The sequence below is a fragment of the Taurulus bubalis genome (assembly GCF_910589615.1).
Source record: "Taurulus bubalis genome assembly, chromosome: 6".
Taxonomy (NCBI): Eukaryota; Metazoa; Chordata; class Actinopteri; order Perciformes; family Cottidae; genus Taurulus; species Taurulus bubalis.
Window position 1 is genome coordinate 24,293,543 of NC_136594.1, and position 19,868 is coordinate 24,313,410.

Consider the following 19,868-nt stretch of genomic DNA (forward strand, 5'->3'; position numbering starts at 1 on the left):
TGCCTCATAATACGCCCGCAAATACTGACTGTGAGCATTTTTCAAACTGGATTCAACACACCACAGTAAAATCAAATTTCACGATTTCGTCTGCAACAGACCGCTGCCAAGCAAATATATTTATATATATCATGTGGGAATTAATAGCGTAAGAAGCAAGCTAATAGTTCATTCCTGTGGCAGAATCTTTCACAGTGAGCACCGATTCTCACCTCGTAAAGGTTCCGGAGTACGTGGAGAACTCAGCTTCTCACCGCATGCTTTCATTCACCACCATGCTGTGTATAAGTCCCCTCCTGCTATTCCTCCCAGAACAGCGATGGCCCAGCTTTGATGGGTTGGTGCCGAATTGACCGTGAAAGAGATGAAGAGACATAAACAGCGGCCTACGGAGGACCGGACGGGAAGGATCAAATCAGGATGTTTCCAGCTTTGCTGCGAGGCTTTCCTCAACAGAGGATGCCGGGTGCTTCTTTGGTGTTGGGAGGCTCGCAGCGGCCCGCTATAGATGTTAACTGACTGGGCATCAGAAAACATTTCAACGTATTACACGATTATATCTTCTCACTTTGAAGCCAGGAGTCTTCTCTCTCTCCCTCCCTCTCTCTCGCTCTCTGTCTGCACGTAAAGGTGATTCCTCAGCTCAGAAAGAGGAGTTTGCTTCAGCCCCTGAAAGCATTCTGACATATCTAAAGACCATTTGATACACTGGGCAGTGTGTGAGGAGGTTGTCATTCTGCGGTTTACCTCCCTCACAACGTTTTCCTCTCTATCTTTATGAAATCCATAATATGCACATCCACTGGGTCTTTCCCCGGGATTTAATTAAGAGTTCAAAGTAACCGTTATCCTTTTTTTGTTGCAAGACAACTCCTTTTCCATTTATCCGCTGAAACGGCGTGATTTATTTACAAAGCCCTTTTACGGTCGGCACTTATGAGAGATGACTTACGACTGCAGGTTGATTGATACGATACCTGATGCTTTTGATGCGGCGAAAGGTTGCTGATACATTTTATTGTGCGGTTTAATGATTTGTCTTTTAAGTGTGTTTTTATGGCTTTATTGCAGGCTGCAGAACAGGCGGCCCTTCAGGAGACGGTAATGTCTGGCCCGTTCTTTCTCGAAGACCTAAAACTGTGGTCACTAATTCATCATTCTGTTAGTTGAGAACACTTTTATTGGACGTGACACATGGTGGCATTTTAATTCTAGTGGTTATACTAATTGCATATAATGAGACAAAATGATACGACCCTGGAAGCCATGGATTGGCATTTCAACACCCCCCCCCCCCTCCACGAGCCTTAAAAAAAGAAACACCAACACAAAAAAACTGAATTCATTCAACATGATGTGAATATTAAGTTGTAATTGTATGAATTGTTGGAATCTAATTAGTGGGCGGCAGTGGATCAAAGTCCAACTCGCTGGCCTGTTAAGATGGAGAACATTTGGTGAAAGATAATTGAACATTATAGTATGTTTGGTTTTGCTGAACATGAAATGAATGATCACCCTGCTTATTAACCTCTCAGATCCTCATCTCTACCCCGTATGGTTGATGCCGGTGTTGTCGTACTACATAGATTCCTCTTGACCAAGAGGCCAAGACCTTTAAAAAGTGGTTTCCAGACTCTCAGACAAAGACAACTCTGGAGCTTTTTCCCAGACCGGTCCTGACTGGTCAACTGCAGGGATATCATGTAATTGCCTGTGCATGGTCTGATCTTTTTTGTTAACATCAGAAATGTGACTGCTCATATGGAAAAACAAGGGAAAATTCCCAGAAATAAGATTTGCTTTGGCAATGTCTTTTCATTATTTCATCCAAAAATGTCTTGTGGGACAAACATATTCTGGATGTGTGTGTGTGTGTGTGTGTGTGTGTGTGTGTGTGTGTGTGTGTGTGTGTGTGTGTGTTTGGCAATAAAAGAGGTGAATATAGAGGAATCTTCATTTGTTTTCGGTCGGTGTTTTAATGGAAATGCAGATCTTTCAGGTCAATTTGAGGAGTGCGCTGCTCCCGGAAGTTAGCGCGGAACTAGCATGAGCGCCAGCTGGCTACAGCGGGGTGCAAATGGGGACAATGACCGAAGGTAGTAGCGGCGTATAACCCGACTTTTACGGTATATAGTTTGCATGTTCACCATTTTATCGGCTGTGTGTCGCAGTCTGGGACTCGCACAAGACTCCGGTCTTGGTCTTGACTCAATCTCAACCCATCAAAGTACTGGTCTTGGTCTCAGTTCAGTCTTTGCTTGATGCATACTGTTTTAAACATCCAAACCGTTTAAGTCCGTGTTACAACCCTGGCTCAAGGGAAGCGACATGGCGGATGAATTAAAACCAAATCGACCAAACTTTGAATTAATTGAACTAATAAAAGAAAACAAAGAGCAAACCAAGCGGCGAGGGGAGAGTGCTGCTGGGTGGAGGAGCGGCATTTAAACTCAGGTATCCAGCGAAGGTGTCAAGACTCCGCCCCTAAGGTCACCTGCAACCCGACTGAACAGACAGAAGAAATGATGTCCTTTGACGTCACTTTCTCTCAGATATACATGTCTCACCCATCTGATGTGACATTAATTGTGAAATATAAAGAGCCTCCTACTCAAAAATGATTTTTTCCCAGATTGCTATAAATTAAAGTGTCAGCTGTCAGCTCAGAAGACATGGCGTTGGACGGAACATACAAAGAAACATATTTATAGCTCTTCAGTACTGGATGAGTATATTTAGAAGCTGAGTTCTTGCCCTTCTGCTTCTTTACTTCCATCCTTCACTTTGACCAAAATGAATTGGAAGCAAAAGAAGCGCTCATAACATGTTACAGTGGGATCATGTGCACTGCCAGAGCACGCCAGTGGTACTGATCACGACCACATGGTGTCAGTGTTGCACACTGGACAAGGGGACTTTTTTTTTCTTGACATTTTGAGTCCTTCACACTAATCTTTGCAGCAGTTAACACCTCTGAAGCATTTTCTGATAAGTTTAAGTCCAAATTGCCCTCTACATTTGAAAAGTTTTCCTGCAGCGAGATCCAGGTCAGAAAATTTCACCTTTCAAAGATAAAGTTGATGGATTGTGGCCACATTATAGTGATATCCTAGAAATATATTGTAGTCAGCATGCGTGTCAGCCTGGGCGCAAATTGACATTAAAATAATAATCGCATCGAGTTATCATTCTGCTAAATTGGAGGATTCTGGGTCTGTTGCATGAAAACCGCTTCTACAAAAGAACTCCACAGTTCTTTTGTGACCTTGGCAACAGAAGACGTCAATACAATCTCAACTCAATGTCCCCAAAGTGGCTTGTTCTGTACCGCGGGGTCATCATTAGCAGAGGAAGTTTGCACAGTTGTAGGTTTGAACACCTGCAATTAAAATCTCCCCCAAAAATGGTGTGCACGTGGAGATTGAGTATACAGATTGTTTTGCCACCAGTTTGGTATCATTTTAAAGGAAGGCAACATTTAGGTTGTAAATGTTAAGAAGGCATGAATAAAAGGTCACAAGTTTCTCACTTTCTTATAATCCATCAGCAAAAGTCGGCCCCAGTCTGCAATTATAAATGTCTATCATAACTCTTACCACATAGACGGTTGTTGTATGTTTTTAGGGCGAGATAACAGATCAACAGCACAAATAGAAGTTTTATATATCCCCTGAAAGCGGAGTACTGAAGATTCATCTGAGATTAAGGCTCAGCACTGTGTGTCAAGTTATTCTGGTCATAAATTACAATTGGGTAATTAATTAAGATATATTGTGAAAGTTTGAAATGACTTTGAACACTATGATGAAAGCATATGATGGCTATTCCCATGCTCACTTGTGTCTCATTAGATGTTGCAGACATTTCTTTGGGTTCATACCATTTGTCACAGATTTGGTGCAAAATTGTTTTACAACTCAAGGAACGATCAAAATGATCAAAGATCAATCCAAAATACCACTCAGGACACGAAGACCTTGAGGAAGAACACAAAATATTGTTGTTTGAAGCTGTTATCTATTCTACCTATTGTTTATCCATTGTTACTATTGTTTATCTCATTATTACTATTGTTTATCTCATTGTTACTATTGTTTATCTCATTGTAGCGGTTGTTTATCTCATTGTTTATATTGTTTATCTCATTGTTACTATTGTTTATCTCATTGTAGCGGTTGTTTATCTCATTGTTTATATTGTTTATCTCATTGTAGCGGTTGTTTATCTCATAGTTTATATTGTTTATCTCATTGTTACTATTGTTTATCTCATTGTTACTATTGTTTATCTCATTGTAGCGGTTGTTTATCTCATTGTTTATGTTGTTTATCTCATTGTTGCTATTGTTTATCTCATTGTAACGATTGTTTATCTCATTGTAGCGATTGTTTATCTCATTGTAACGATTGTTTATCTCATTGTAACAAATGTTTATCTCATTGTAACGATTGTTTATCTCATCATTAATATTGTGTATCTCATTATAACAGTTGTTTATCTTAGTTCCTATTGTATATTTATGGTTTATCTCATTGTTGCTGCGTGAAACAATTTCACAAACGTCAACAAACACGAGTGTTTGAAGTTTTTAATGTCAAAGTCAAACTTTTACATGATTCATCTTCATACCAAACCATTCGTCGACAGCTCCTCCTCTTCCTCGTCATAGCAAATGCAATAAGTTCATTACATAATTACAGGGAGCAGCAAAAAACAGAGCCAGCCCCATAAGAAAAGAAAAACAAAGTAGAGGAAAATAAAAATAACAGTTGTTGTTTTCTTTTTTTTTGTCTCATTTTTTTCTCAAGTGCAGATTTGAAGACCTTAGGCATGCCATTGTCTGTTATGGGTTCCAGTTGTCTGTTCTACAGTGTAGTTTTATCTGTACATGGCTATAAGAGTAACAGCACGAGGGGGATGACGGGGACATGATGTGCGCTGGAGTGTCTGTTTTTAAAAATGTCTCGATTAGTGGGTGATAGTTGTCAGACGTCACGCTCTCCTCTGTCCGTCTCCCCTCTCTGTTTTGCAGTAGACTGAAAGATATTCATGTTTAAACGTGCAGTATAAAAAAAAGAAAGAAAAAAATAGAAATACACACCCACACCGATTCGTGTACAGCTCAAGTTCCCTCAAACCTGTGCTGGGAGGGGTTTGAAAGGTGCCGTAATAGAACTGCCATAAAACAGGCAGTTTGAAGAAATATCTGCCGCTTTGAAGAGGCAGGGCTGCGCCAGGAGTCTCTTTCCAAAAACCCACAAGCTGGACGTTTAGTTCTTTGTTTCGTACACACACTCGTCCCCAACACCCTTTCTCCCAGAGAAAGAGCACATGTCCTTCCTTCCTTCCTTCCTTCCTTCCTTCAGTGTTTCCACCAATCCCTTTTTCTCCCCCCCCAACCGTCCACAGATTAAATCCATGCGTTGAGTTCGTTACATCCTCAGTCCATCGACAACAGAGCTCAGCAAACAGCCGTGTTTGGGGGTAAATGAAGGCTTAGGGAGTAAGTACATCAGTGGCCTAAAACGAGCTAAAGGGAGTCGGTCACACAGTCGTCAAGTTGAAGGTATATACAGATATACAGCGTGTAACCACGCACGAGGAGCACACCCATTTTTCTCAGTCGTCAAAGCAACGCGCGGGACTCGCTGCTTTGCCCACGCCGAGTGAGCGTTGTAGTTACACCTTAACCTGAGTGTCGCCCTCCTGTCCGACTACCCGCTCGCTCCACAAAGGATCAACGCGGCGTCCCCTCCGACCTCTATACCGGCTCTCCGAGAAACCACCAGAAAAATGAAGAAGACACGCTTTAGTGGCAATTTCCTAGCGGTGTTACATTCGCCGATCCAGACGTTAATGAGATCAGCGGCCGATCAAGGAGAGGAGGGGAGGAAGGGCAACTCATTAAGACCACAGGGACGACCTAACCCCATTATCCCTATCGCACTGCCGGAACCACACACTGGCGATGGGAATTAAGATGCGGCGGCCTCAATCCCGGCGTAGCAGAGAAAGAGAGAGAGAGAGAGAGTGTGTGTGTGTGTGTGTGTGTGAGTGTGTGTGTCTGGAGTCGTGCGGCAGCTGCTGGGGAAAAGGACAAGTTCCGTTATCTGTGTAGTTTGGCGCAGCGGCGTGGGCGAGCTGGGGTCGGCACTGTGTGGTGAAAAGGGCTGCGGCGGCTCCCGCTGCATTGTGTTTTTTTTTTATTTTTGTTGGTGGAAACTGAGAGAAAGGTTGCCCCGCCCCCTCGGAACTGGCTCCACGATCCGAGTGGGAACAGTTTAATCCACTGAAGCTAACTCTTTCGCCGCCATCATGATCTCCATTGCCCTCAAGTGAGCGCGAGCACACTCACTCACACACACACACACACACACAAACACACACACACACACGTGTAATACGGATGTATCCAAATAGGCGTGGTATCCAAAAAAGGCGCGCGGTTTAAAAAAGAGAGAGAAACAAAGTCAGCATTTTCTTTCGTTCATGCAGAGTCCCTTTTTTTGTTTTTTTTTCCCTTACAGAAATTTGGTTTTTCTATGAGTCCTACTTACAGAATGCGGAACGTTCCATGTTCCGCATCGTCTATCGTTTACATACAGGAGATGACGCGTCTGAAATTCCCTTTTCAACGCACGTTAGTCAGAGAGATGAGTAATTATTTAAATACATTTCATGTTTAAATACTGTGTGGAGGAGGCGGGGTAGAGGGGAGATCAGGCAAAATGCTACAGCTAGTTCAATGAGAGGCAATATGTTTAAAAAAGTATGATTAAGAGCACATACACACATAGTGCGTATGACTTGCGCACATCTTAAAATGGGTTTTGTGTTTCTATGTATGTATGTATGTATGTCGCAAAACTGTGTGTGTGTGTGTGTGTGTGTGTGTGCTTAATGTCTCTTGTACGAAAGTTAATGCTGAAGTTATTATATAATTTATGATACACGGCCACCTGGATCATGTCATAAACTGTGGCCCTATGCATGTTCACATTCTGTAAATGCAACTGTACGACTGTGTTCACATGCTCAAGTGTGTGTGTGTGTGTGTGTTGAGTGTGTGTGTGTGTTAAGTGTGTGCATGCCTGCGTGTATGTGTGTGTCTGCGTTTGAAACAGTTTGTGATACGGGAACACTGTCAGGACGCGGCGCGCGTCCTCGGTCCCCGGTGGAAACGGCGGACAGCAGCAAAGGAAATAAAAAACCTGCCGTCTGATCAAATACACGCGTACGCGTATATATATATATATATATATATATATATATATATATATATATATATATGTGTATATATATATATATATACACACATACAGGAGGCAAAAAATGATAACACACGTATTTTCACACACGCCGGGAACTCTGTGGCACTACTGACGCTCCATGAGCACCTTGTGTTTTGAGTGGTTACATTTGATTACTGCAAGAAAAAAAGAAAAAGTCTTCTCACGTCATTGCAGAATGTTTCTTTTTTTTTGAAGATACCTGATTTCAGAGATCAGCACCTTTTTTCTTCTTCTCTCCCGTGTAACTGTACAGTCACCACCCTGTCTTTGTTTGTGACTCGTTGAGATCCTCCCGGGGATCAGCAGTTTGATTGGTTAACACCCCCCCCCCCCCCACTTTAGGCATCAGAACGTTTGATTGGTTTGAATTAGATCCACGGAACTCAATCAAAGACCCGTTACTTCTCCTTCGTCTGTTTTTTGACTGGATAAGACCTCAGTGGTTTTTTTTCTCCTTTTTTTTTCTATTTTAAAGCAAGATGGTTCTCCAGTTGAGTTCAAATCGTGCCTGCTGGAGCTCCCGGTGAAAGTTTTCCACATGCACCGAAGGCATTTATAGCATCAGGATTCACTCAGTCTCGTTCTCTCTCTTCTTCACTCTGTGGCAGAGGGTCAGGCATGCACTGGGTTCAGGTAAAAAGAAGATGAAGTCGTCCTCCCCCACACGGACGTAATGGGATCATCGCCTGCGGGCAACTTTCAGTAGTAGTTAAAAAAGACTCTTTTTTTCCCTCTTTATTTTTGTTTTTTTTGAGAAAGTACTCCTGGTCAGAGCTCTCCGAAGAGTTGATTCATCGCTTGCTTAAGTTTAGGTGCCTATAAATAAAAGTCAGAATCCCCAAAAAATCCAATTTGATACACAGCTTTTGGAAAACATCTTTTCCCGCGGGTTTAAAAGGTCTTCCAAGCTGATGACGGTAAAGTCTAAACCCTCCCCGTTTTGTTTTTTTGTTTTATTTTTCCAGAAAAGGGAGCGATCGCTTCAGTCGCGAGGCCGTCACAGGTAGACCTCTCGGCGGGACAGCGTGAGGCAGGACGTGGTCTTGTAGTCTCCTCCCGTGCGCGTCAGCGGGATGACCTCGGCCGGGTTCTGGCCCTCCCCGCCTTCCTCGTCCTGCTGGCGCCTCCCGAAGCCCGCGCTGCTGAACGTGTCGTAGGACGCCGAGGTCATCTTGCGGTTCAGAAGGTTGCGGTTGTGGTCGCCCATGTTCCTGTTGCGGTCTGCGCCCCCCAGGGTGCCGAGGGGATCCCCGTTGGCCAACGGCAACCTCTGGCCGTCTCCGCCCACGACCACCACCCCGGGCTCCGAGCTCGCCGCGCTGCCGGCGCTCTCGCTGTCGCTCTCCTGGTCGTTGTTGCCGCGGAGGTTGTTGTTGTCGTCGCCGGGGGCGAAGGTGGAGAGCCGCGGGGGGTCGCTGCCGTGGCGCTGGCGAGGAGAGTGGCGCACGGGCATCCAGCAGGTGTCCGAGTGGCCGAACTCATCACACTCCCTGGTGCACTTTCCTGTCAGAGCTACATCTGGCAGCTGTCTGGCATCTGGACACAGGAAAGACACACACACACACACACAAAAGGTGAGAACATGTCTTCAGTTGATCATTTTAGGTCGAGACACAGACGGAGACCATGGAGGGACTTCATGTCTTTTTTCAGACTCGTTGAAAGAAAATGCATCAACCTTTAGATAATGTTCCATTCGCAAATTTCAATATGTAACATTTCAGAAAACAACAAATAGTTGCCGTAATGCAGTGGTTCTCAAACCTGCTTTGTCATGCTTCACTTTGGAAGAAGAGAAATGTTCACGCCGCACCGCCCCAACAAAAAGCCGATCTCCGTGAGATAGGCTTTTCTGCTGTTTTTGTTTTGGCAAAATGCCAAGAATCTTGGCGGTCACGATTGCGCAAGCGTAACCTGTTAACGGTGTAAGGTAAACATTTCCATGAAAGTACAGGCATTTCGCCATGTATTTATTAGTGACTATTATGTCCGTGTACTTTGTACTTTTGTACTATGTAGTTCTCATGGTGAGAGTGTTCGTCCTGAAACCAGAAGGTAGCCGTTCTCCCCATAGTTTCATGTTGAAGTGTCCTTGAGCAAGACACTGAACCCTCAGTGCTCCACAGCAGCCCACTGATCCGTAATTACTAAGGATGCGTCAAATGCAGAGAATAATTTCCCCACTGTGGGATTAATAAAGGATCATACAATTAAAAAAAGTATGTAAACACCCCCCCCCCCCTCTCCTCACACCCCACCTGTAATACCTCCGCGCCCCCACTAGAGGGTCGCGCCCCACAGTTTGCGAACCAATGCCGTAATGTGAGTAATCAACGGAGGCTGTTTCATGTTGATATCTATTAGTTCATTATTATTTTTTTACCCTATTCTCCTGTAGTGTCTTCACAATATCTGTAATCTTATGATACAAATCTCTAAAATGAGTTTTTCCTCAGACTCTCCAACAACAACAAACTTTCCAGTTGCATTGCTCTCTATATTCTGGAGGCTTCCACAGAGGGGTTTGTTCAGACATCCTTCACGACCTGATTTATACAACCTTTTATTACTAAAAACATGGCGAAAATTGATTTTTTTTTTATGGCTGTTGACAGTATTGTCGGATTTATGGAGCGATACAAAGAGACATCCAATATTCCCTCTGTCGAAGCCTTTGACTTTAATGCGTCGACACGCTGAAACAAGAATCCTGAAGCTGGCTTCATCCAACTGTTGTGGAAATGAACCCATATTTAATAAGACAATGTGTCATTTGCATATCAAAACATTTCAGAAAACAAAGACAACAAATACGGCCTTGATGTAAGTAATCAACTGGGTGATTTCCATGGTAAGATAACCTATTGACCCGGTGTGTGTCTCTTTAAATAACATGAAGGAAAGGGCAAGAAAATGCTGTAAAAAGCTAAATGTGAATTGCTGACTTTAAAGCTACGTTCTAATTCCAGCTGTGCTCAGCAAGGTCAAAAGGTGAGGTCAAAACAATCAAACACAAGATGACTGTAGTGACAAATCTGAATTCCCGGCGCTGTTAAAGGGAACGTTGTATTCCGTGTGCGTCTAACGAGCGACTGAAAAGTAAACATTTATTCACTGTTTAGCTTTTTTTCCTCCACTCCGCTTTGTTAGAATGCAACACGAGAAACCGAATGTTTCTGTTGGATTGTGAAAACTAATTCCAGGTTTTGTTGCCTTCGCACAGGCGGCGGCAGTAAATCCGTGTGAAGCCAAACAAGCTCATCATTATACAGTATAATTACAAGCAGCTCAATGAATTCTCTGTTCAATCCCTCTCTCCATCTGACCGTGAAGGAAACGTATTAAAACTCCACAATGTTCTCAACACTCCGCATATCTGTCGGTGAGAAAAGCAGCGTTTAACCCCACAAGTGCCGCGCGGAAGCACGCCAAGGTCGCGGTGACCTTGATCCGGCTCCGGTGTGAGCGTAGGCAGGGAAAAGAGGAGATAAAGACGACATTTTAAATAAATAAATGTTAAAAAAATACTTTTTGTGTGTGCTAGTGCTCATCCTTGATAAAGACTCGGCCGAGAAAAAAAAGGTGAAAACACAATTTCGTTGGTGAAAAGGGAAGTTTTGGGCTGCCGACTGACGGCAAGGCCAGCGACGAGAAAACTGTTCTAAAAGAAGCTTTTTCACATGAGACACACACACACACACACACACACACACACACACACACACACACACACACACACACACAGCAGGACAATTACTTTATTCTATAAAACCCGTCACATGAGGAGAAAAGAGGCTCCTGAGACCTTGGCAGCGTGTCAAGGTTTCATAGTGTTTGTGTGTGTGTGTGTGTGTGTGTGTGTGTGTGTGTGTGTGTGTTTGTGTGTGCTTTCTCAGAATACAATGCATGAAAGTATCTGTTCGCTTCGTGACCGCAATTTTCAGAGCGATTTCGTGTGTGTGTGTGTGTGTGTGTGTGTGCGTGTGCTTGCTCCCACCGTTCTCCACGTGCTCCTCCTCCCCCACGCTGCCCTCCGGGGTGGTCCGCTCGTACCCCTCCTCGGGCAGCGGCAGCGCCCCGAGCCGCGGCCCCGACGAGCTCTTGCTGCTCGGCGTCTCCGAGTCCTCCAGGCCGCTGTCGTAGCAGCCGGCGTCCTGCGGCTGGCTGACCACGGAGAAGGTCACCCGGCGAAGGGTCCCCTGGGAAAAAGAAAACACACACCAGATACGGGATTAATCATCCTGCATTCCTAATCTGAGAGTCTAAATCTGGGGATTAGGCGGGGGGGGGAGGAGTGGGGTCCGCAAAGACATATTGAGATTATTTGAATCGTGTTCGCCTTGATTATGAGCTTAGCGGCGACAATGCAGGGTAATAGTCGGCAAAGTTTCTTAATCCCAGTTTAGATTAATGCTGCTGGGCGTGGCGGATGTTTACAAACGCCTGGCCGGCCTGGAGACGCTTGTTTTTCCTCTGGACCGGAGCCCAGTACGAGCAGCTGGGCAATATCGAGCCCACTCTCTCCAAAACACCATGAAGGGAAGGATGTTGGATCCTATATTTTTATGATTGTCAACAAAACCCATTGAATAAAACAACTGAACCTGCCACGCATCCATCCCATTGACACGTCCGTGTATCCGAAGCTCCGCCGTGTTTTAATCAAACGCACCGCTGCAATGGGCGACCTTTACAGCGAATGGCGCCGGGCGCCGTGGGTTCATTTGAAGTTCGATCCCGGCTGCGACCGACCCGCTGTGTGTTTGAACAGGACGCTCGTGTGCATAAATATTTTTGCCAAGTGACCAAATGTGTATTCATCCGCAGCGGAAATTAGTTACAGTGTCACATCTGTTTTAGGTTCATGATTTCATCTTTATTAAAAGAACCGACATTGTTGGTTTTGGTCTTTCCATCGGGACTTGTGAACAAAGAGAGCATCGTCAGCCTTACCCTTGAGCTCTGTTGGTTTTTAGTTGAAACTTTTCTTGTTAACCCTGCGTTGAACTTGGGATCTGAATAGCAATATTAAGTTGTACTTCAGCTTTTGTTTGAACCCCGAGGCTTTAAAGAGCGGGCAGCACCCGTCACTGTGATCACAGACCAATCACATCGCTCCCTCAAACCGAGCGTCGCACCTGCTGCGATTTGCACACGCAAATCACCCAGAGTCTAGTTAGCAGACCTTTGGTGGAAAAGGAAAAAAAGGAAGATAAAAAAAAAGAGCGTAATAAGTCCACGCTGAGAGAAAATGACTCCGTCGGGCCCCGGAGGAATCACTCTGCACTGGGAAGCCCGTTCCTATACGACGCCCCTCCTATCTCCACTCGTGCTCATTCATCTAGCAAAGAAATTATAAATTACAACCCTTTCAATTTAGATGTGCTTTGAAACACGCAAGGAAGTGAGGGGAACAGAGGGACGACGCAGATTAGGGCGGGGACAAAAAAATAAAACTTCAGCTGGGAACGTCGCCTCGGGATAATCTGGAGGGAAACGGATTCTATTCCTTCCAAAAACACCCAAAGAAAAAAATGGAACGTTTCACCTAATGCAGCAAAATTAATTGGGCGACGGTGGGAATTAACGGAGCGCTTGTTTCTTGACACTCTTGGGAAAAAGAAGGAAAAAAAGGGGGATGAGAGAGAACGTGACTCAGAGAGCAGAGGTAGTGAGCGCAGGCAAGACGGAGGAGGAGCGATTAGATTCTAATGGAGAAGCAGCAGTTCCTGGGATCCCAGCGGCTTCATCTTAACTCTCCGCAGAGAGATAGAGCGATGTATTTTTAGAGCGTTTCAGATGAAGCGGTCCACACTCTTTTTTTTTTTTTTCTCCTCTCGTTCAGACCAATGGGCAATGGCACGGAGCGAGAGAGAGGGAGAGAAAAAGGGGGCGAACGAGTGTGCATCGTGATTAGTTTTCTTGAGAAGGAAGTTCATTGGAAGATCTCGTCGTTATGCGTTTTTCTTTTTTTTCAGAGCGGTGACGTCACGAGGCGGAATGCTTTTTTCTATAATGGTTTCATGATAATGATGCTTCAAAAATGAAATGAAATGACTCATCTCCGACCTTTTGTTCAGAGGTACAATATGAAACAGTCAGAGAAATGAGATTACTGAGTTTGGATTAGACTCCAGTTTGCCGACTCGAATAGCTGTCTTTGAGGAAAGACAACGATGAGGACTCTGTGAAATCGGAGCCAGACGTGTTTTTAGACGAGAGCAAAGCTGCGTTCCATTTGAACCTGGAACCCAGTCGGGAATTTCTACAAACGGGCGCCTCAAATCGGATTTCTGACTCTGGAATTTGGATGAACCTCGCCCAACCCGACACCAAGATGGCCGCTGCTCTGCGCATCAACAATAGCAAATCAAGCCGCAGCAACATGCTGCTTATTAGCACTTCTGTCTTATTTGTGTCTACATCTCAGAGGCAAATATATATACGTTTTATAGACACTACATTTAAATGAAGATTTTAGTTACTAGTTACTTTGCAGATTACATTTTTTTTACACAAAATATAAATGTATTATAAGTGATGCATGACACATTGTGCATCAATAATCATAATCCAATACATCTTTATTATTCTTACAAACAAGTACTTTTACTTACGGTACTTTAAGTATATTTTAAAGCAATAATTGTACTTATTTATTACGTATATCTGATCTGTATCATCACTACTTTTACTCAAGTAAAAAGAGTGTCTTATTCCGCCAGAGTGCTCATCGTGTTAGCATGCTAACGTTTACTAATTTGGCCCTTGAGGCTGATAAGTATATACATATTAGATTATGATATTGTTAATAATATTAGACAGATGTTAGAAATGTTGTCTGGACTTTTCAAACATCGCTGAGTATTTTTTCATTTCTAAACAATGAATGCTTCACATGCAGAAATGTGCTCCACTTGATTGACAGACGAGAAGAGATTTACTGTTGGAGGCCTGCTGCTGGTTGTTATCGCTCTCTGTTTGTGTGTGTGTGTGTGTGTGTGTGTGTGTGTTTGTGTGTGTGTGTGTTGTTCTATTACAGAATTCATCTGTTCAGCCATGATTTCATCTAATTCAATTTCCCTCTAACCCTGTTTCTGTCCAGAGCTGCCCCCTTCCATTCGTTTATCCTGATAATTCCATTTTCTACTTTTCTCCCTCCCTCCCTCCTTCTCTCCCATCCATCCTCCCATCCTTCCTACCTTCGGACGGTCCTGCAGTCAACTCTGCTTTTACAGCTCTAACTCTCCCTCTCCACTCGCCCCCTCCTCTTGCCCGTCAGCTTTATGATGTGGTGATCGATGATGTGTCCTTGACCTCGTTATGAGTCCCTCTCCTCTTCCCCACAGCAGGCTTTATTGACCCATAACTCCCTAACCCCCTTCTCTCTCCTCGTCCGCCCTCGTCTTCTGCTCATTGACAAAACCCCTCCTCTCTTCCCCACAGTATGTCCCTGTCCCTCTGGCCTTCTCACCATTGTTGTCTCACTTCATTTTTTTTCTTCTTCCAAATTTCTCTTTATCCTCGTTCACTCACTCCTGGAGTACTCCCCCCGCCCCCATCATTTCCTCTCAATAAGCTCTGTTTAAAGCTTCTGTCCTCTTTGCTCATATCTTAAACTGATCTCTTTTTATTTCCTGTCTGCTTTACCAGCTCTTCTCTTTCTAAAAAAAACAAAAAAACAACAACAGTCCCTTGATGTTTTTCCACCCTCACAAAGCGTGTTAGTGCGCGTGTGCATGCTTTCTATTATCTGTCGAGGGCTATCGGGAGTAAGGCTGATTACTAAATATCTCAACATCGACACACACACACACACACACACTTGCGAAACCAGACACATGCGGATGAGTTGGCTGAGGTCCAGCGTGGCCTATGAATTCATGCCTGATGGAATATTAATTGAGTTTGACGGAAGACATAAAAAAAAAAAGCCCTTCCCCTTAATCTGACACGGGCCATTACAGTTCAATACTGACATGGGAGCTTCGCTCATTTGCAAGGCGCGGAGAGCGTGTCTGAGTGGGCGTGTTGAGTGGTGTGTGTGTGTGTGTGTGTGCGCGTGTGTGTGTAACGCATCTGTAGTGTACAAGCCCCTTCCTGATACCATATGGGAGTTCCTGTGAAGTTATTTCTGGCAGAAAGGTGCGAATCAAACCCGATGCATGATGGGTCTGAACTCAGAATAAACTTGAAATCTCAATGTTGCATCTCTGAAGGAAGAAAAAAAAAAAAAAAAACTAATATAGCTTTCATTTCGAGAGTGTGTTTCCGGCGCAGGCACACATGTGTGTGTGTGTGTGTGTGTGAGAGTGCATATGCTTATGAGTGAGACTTCGCACCTTAGTGTTTTGCTGCGGTGTGCGAGACTTTCAAAGCCTGCAAGATGTGTTATGTCAGCCTGTGAGAGTGTGTGTGTGTGTGTGTGTGTGTGTGTTCGCAGTGCGAGGTGGCGCATATGTGTGTGCGTGCGCAGGTTGGCTCTGTCATCAAGGTAATTAGTGTGTAAACCTCCTCGCTGTCGGTTCAAAGAGAATTAACGAGCTCTGCTTAATTAACAGTCTCCCGCTCTTCTCGTTACATGTGTCTGCGCATTCAACACGTGTGCGTTTTTTTGGATTTTTTCGCGCGCGTATGTGCGACATCTGCACGTCTGACGCATTGGGACGTGCGCGCTTGTGTGTGTGTGTGTGTGTGTGTGTCTATGCCCTGCATAATGAATTGACAGGATGCGGGTTATGCATAAACCACAACTACAAATATGGTTGTAGGACGAGGCCTCGTTTCCCTTTTGGCCGTCGTGCTCGGTCTCGTGTGTTTTGTCGCGTGTTTCGGCTGATTGTATTATGTATATATGTTTAGCACATATAGTTCACATGGATGTATTCTGCTCACAACGTCACTAGAGTCACGCAAGCAGAGCGAGGTAATCCACAGAGGAACGCCATCTTAGCCATCTTTGGATTCAACATCAGGCACACTGAACTCATAATTCATTTTCTGCACCAAAATGACTTATTTAAGGCCGATGCCGACATTTTTGATTTACGATCGATACCCGCCGACAGTGTTTGATAGCTTTTTCTCCTCAATTGATATCGGATTGAGTGGATGCAGCCAAATTAGTTGAAGGGGGGGGATGTTCAATAATCACATTTGGACTAAACAGCTCTCAGATTGATTCTAATTAAGTATAAGATGTGGATTCATCTTTTTTTCCCTTGCCTGCTTGCCTTTCTTTATTAAAAATGTACCAGACCGTGACAGGGGGAAATCATACGTTTTAATGAGGGATGATTTCCTCGCATATTTCACAAATGTTCATCGTTTTTCCCCCTTCGCCCACTTGCCTCCATGTTGCCGCGCATTAGCGTGCGTTACTGTAACTGGAGATAAAGAATACTTCTCTCTTCTTTTCTTTTTTTCTCCCTTTTCCCCGCGTGTGGAAACGAGGCAGAAGTCGGACAGTTTCACGAGCCAAATGTCAATCACGCAGACACCTGCCATCCAATTTGTAATCACTCCCTCCAGACGGCTGAGTTTTCCTAACGTTGACTGAGGGGTGTAGCTCGGCATGCTAATATCCCTGCCGGCCATCCGGCCGTCACTGCCGCTTTTCAGCCCGCGGACGTGGTATTTATTGCCAAGCATCCATACGGCTGGACGTGAGTACTTTCATGCCAGAAACAGGTTTGTGTGTGCCCCCCCCCCGTGGGATCCCGAAAGTCTCAATTAAAAGCCAGATTTATGGAATTCTTTAAGTGGCTTAGCAGCTCTGGTGGGCAGGCTGACCAATTGAATGATGAGAGGTTTAATTGAATAATTACTGTGAAACTTTTTAACACGTGAACATGCAGTCAAGGCCATATGTGTTTGGACTGTGGCGCAATTTTTCTAATTTTGCCTATTTACACGACTGCAATGGATTCATTTTTAATACGTGGAGGAAAATCCTTTGCAGTTAATGGTTGCCTGAAGTCTTACAGCCATAGTCATCATCAATCAGTTATATATTCATTATATACTATTACTGTATATATATATATATATATATATATATATATATATATATATATATATTACCCCCATAGTCTTCACCAAATGCCGAGTTTCCTCCCTTGAGATGCTTTGCCAGGCCTTTGCTGCAGCCTCCTTCAGGTGCCGCTTGTTTGTGGGTCTTTCTGCCTTCACTTTTAGCTGAAGTGAATGAAAAGCATGTGTTGGGTTGAGATCAGGTGACTGACTTGGCAATTGAATAATATTCTATTTATTTGCCTGGAAAAGCTCTTTTTGGGTTTTGGGTCATTATCCATCTGTACTGTGAAGTGCCGTCCAATTACTTTTTCAGCATTTGGCTGAATCTGAGTAGATAGTAAAGTCTGAAACACCTCAAAACTCATCCTGCTACTTCTATCGGCTGTGACATCATCAATGGCCCAGTTCCATTGGCAGGTGATGTGGTTCGCTTCGGATCAGCAGCCGTTCCTTTCCTTCTCTACACTTTCCTCTTCCCATCATTCTGGTACAAGTTCATCTTGGTTTCATCTTCCAAACGACCTTCATCTCAAACTGATCAGGCTCATTCTGGCAAATGTCTAATCTGGGCTTCCTGTTCTCCAGTGTTCCCAGTGGTTTGCACCTTGTTGTAAACATTCTGTATTCAGGTTCATGAAGGCATCTCTTGATTGTAGACTTGATTGTAGACTTTCACAAAGACACGCCTCCCTCCTCCAGACTATTCTGGACCTCAGTGTTCATGGTACGAAGGGTTTTCTTCACCAAGGAAAGAATTCTGCTACGTCTACTTGACATGTCTTCCGTGGTCTTCCTCGCCTTTTGGTGTTGGCCAGCCAGTACATTCCTTCTTTTTAGGACTGTAATTTGGTCAATCCTGGGCCTTCTATCTGCCTCAATAGGTTTGTGTAGTTCGTCAGCCTTTTAAGGCCTCCTTCACTTGCATTGGCACCTCTTTGGTCCTCATGCTGAGAGTTCCCTGGACCAGCTACCAAATACAACCTCAACATGTTGAATCATCTCCAGACCTTTTTATCTGCTTCATTTGTCATGAAATAAGCTAAATAAGTCTAAATACCTATGGCCTTGACCGCATATGCTTAGAATAAGTGTATTATAGCTGTCTGTACTGGGCAGGCATTCGTCTGACATTCAATGCAAGGCCGATGGTTTTGTCGCCTCGTCCGTACTCTCATGGTGGTTTGTTTACGAGCGGAAAATAATTGAGCTGATTAAATGTCAGTCTTCTGCACATCGCAGGATACGGCGAGGTGATATTGCACTCGGCCTCCGCAACACATCATGAAAACGGATACGCTTCTGTTGACGCCGCACGAGTATCGGGCCCCGGACTTCATATCTGGAATGCTGATCAGAGGCAGTGACCTTTGCCTCGGCTCTCTTGTTTTGCCTCCATTTAGAGTGCGGCGCTAATGCAGCCAGCAAACGCGTGTCTGTGTGTGTGTGTGTGTGTGTGTGTGTTTGTGAGCGGAGCGTGCGTCAGGAAGAGTGAGTGACCTCGGTGACTGTGAGTTCATTATAATTCAAACATTACTGAGATGTGACGAGTTTGTATTGACTTGTTTTTTTTCACAGCTGTTTTATTTTAAAGCTTTTTCTCAACTTTTTTTAAAGCAGCAACGCCGTCACTTTGCTGTAAAGATGCGTCACGCGGCGACACTGACTGTGAAACGATGCACACTGTTAGTTTAACGTGTATATTTCAAAACGTGTCTATGTGTTCCTCCCTGCCTCCTCCTTTGCTATTGTTTTTTTTTACCATTTTGATTTTCACATCCACTCCAGATGTATTCTATTATCATTTTAACAGATTCTTTTTTCATCACAAGCACCTAAAAGTGTGAACTTTGGTGGTGACAAATCACATGATCATCGTATTATTCTTATCTCATCTTAGCACATTTTCCCTCTGTGTCATTGAGGCAAACTAATAAAAGGAAAAGTTTGACAAAGCGATGGAGTCGACCGGTCGGAGGTCACGGCTCTCGGGTCGCGTGTGCTCGAAGAATCTCTTTGCGTTTGCCGGGACGAGTCTTTTGAAACCTTTTGCTGTCGACTGTTAAGTTATGCATCAAAGGCAACGCGGGGAGAGGGGTAGAGACAGTGAGAAGTATCCTGACAGGAAGCATCTAGCGCAGGGGGGGGTGTTAACAATTCATTTAAGGATGATATATTTACACAACGGTTATTTAAATATAGAACTCGAAAAAGCTGCATTCGCCGTAACGCTGGAACGCCGCTTCTTTGCTGGGTAAGAGCAAGACGTCCTGGGGTCAAGCGGACAGGTGAAGACACCGGGAGTGGGAGAGAGAGAGAGAGAGAGAGAGAGAGAGAGAGAGAGTAAAAAATGGTTGAAACACAAAGACAGGACTGTTAATCATGCTGCGTGTGGCAGCCTGTGAAAATGTACCAAGGATGAAAGAGGACCTGACTTGTACAACTCTGACCACAGACGGCCTGAACGAGGAATGAAGAGACAAAGAATGACGTGTTGGACGGAGACGGGGGGTTTGTGGTATTTGCAGAATGCAGAAAATG

General features: G+C 44.3%; 1 protein-coding gene across 1 annotated transcript in view; it reads right to left on the bottom strand.

Annotated features, from left to right (window-relative positions):
* Positions 1-7,661: 7,661 nt before the first annotated feature.
* pcdh7a (protocadherin 7a) overlaps positions 7,662-19,868 on the bottom strand; it is a gene marked incomplete at its 5' end in the record, with an annotated part of 39,279 nt that continues 27,072 nt past the window's right edge. The window contains 2 exons of the mRNA XM_079219293.1: positions 7,662-8,831; positions 11,293-11,494. Coding sequence (XP_079075419.1) covers positions 8,293-8,831; positions 11,293-11,494 — 741 coding nt within the window. The 3' untranslated portion in view covers positions 7,662-8,292. The remainder of the gene's footprint in view (positions 8,832-11,292; positions 11,495-19,868) is intronic.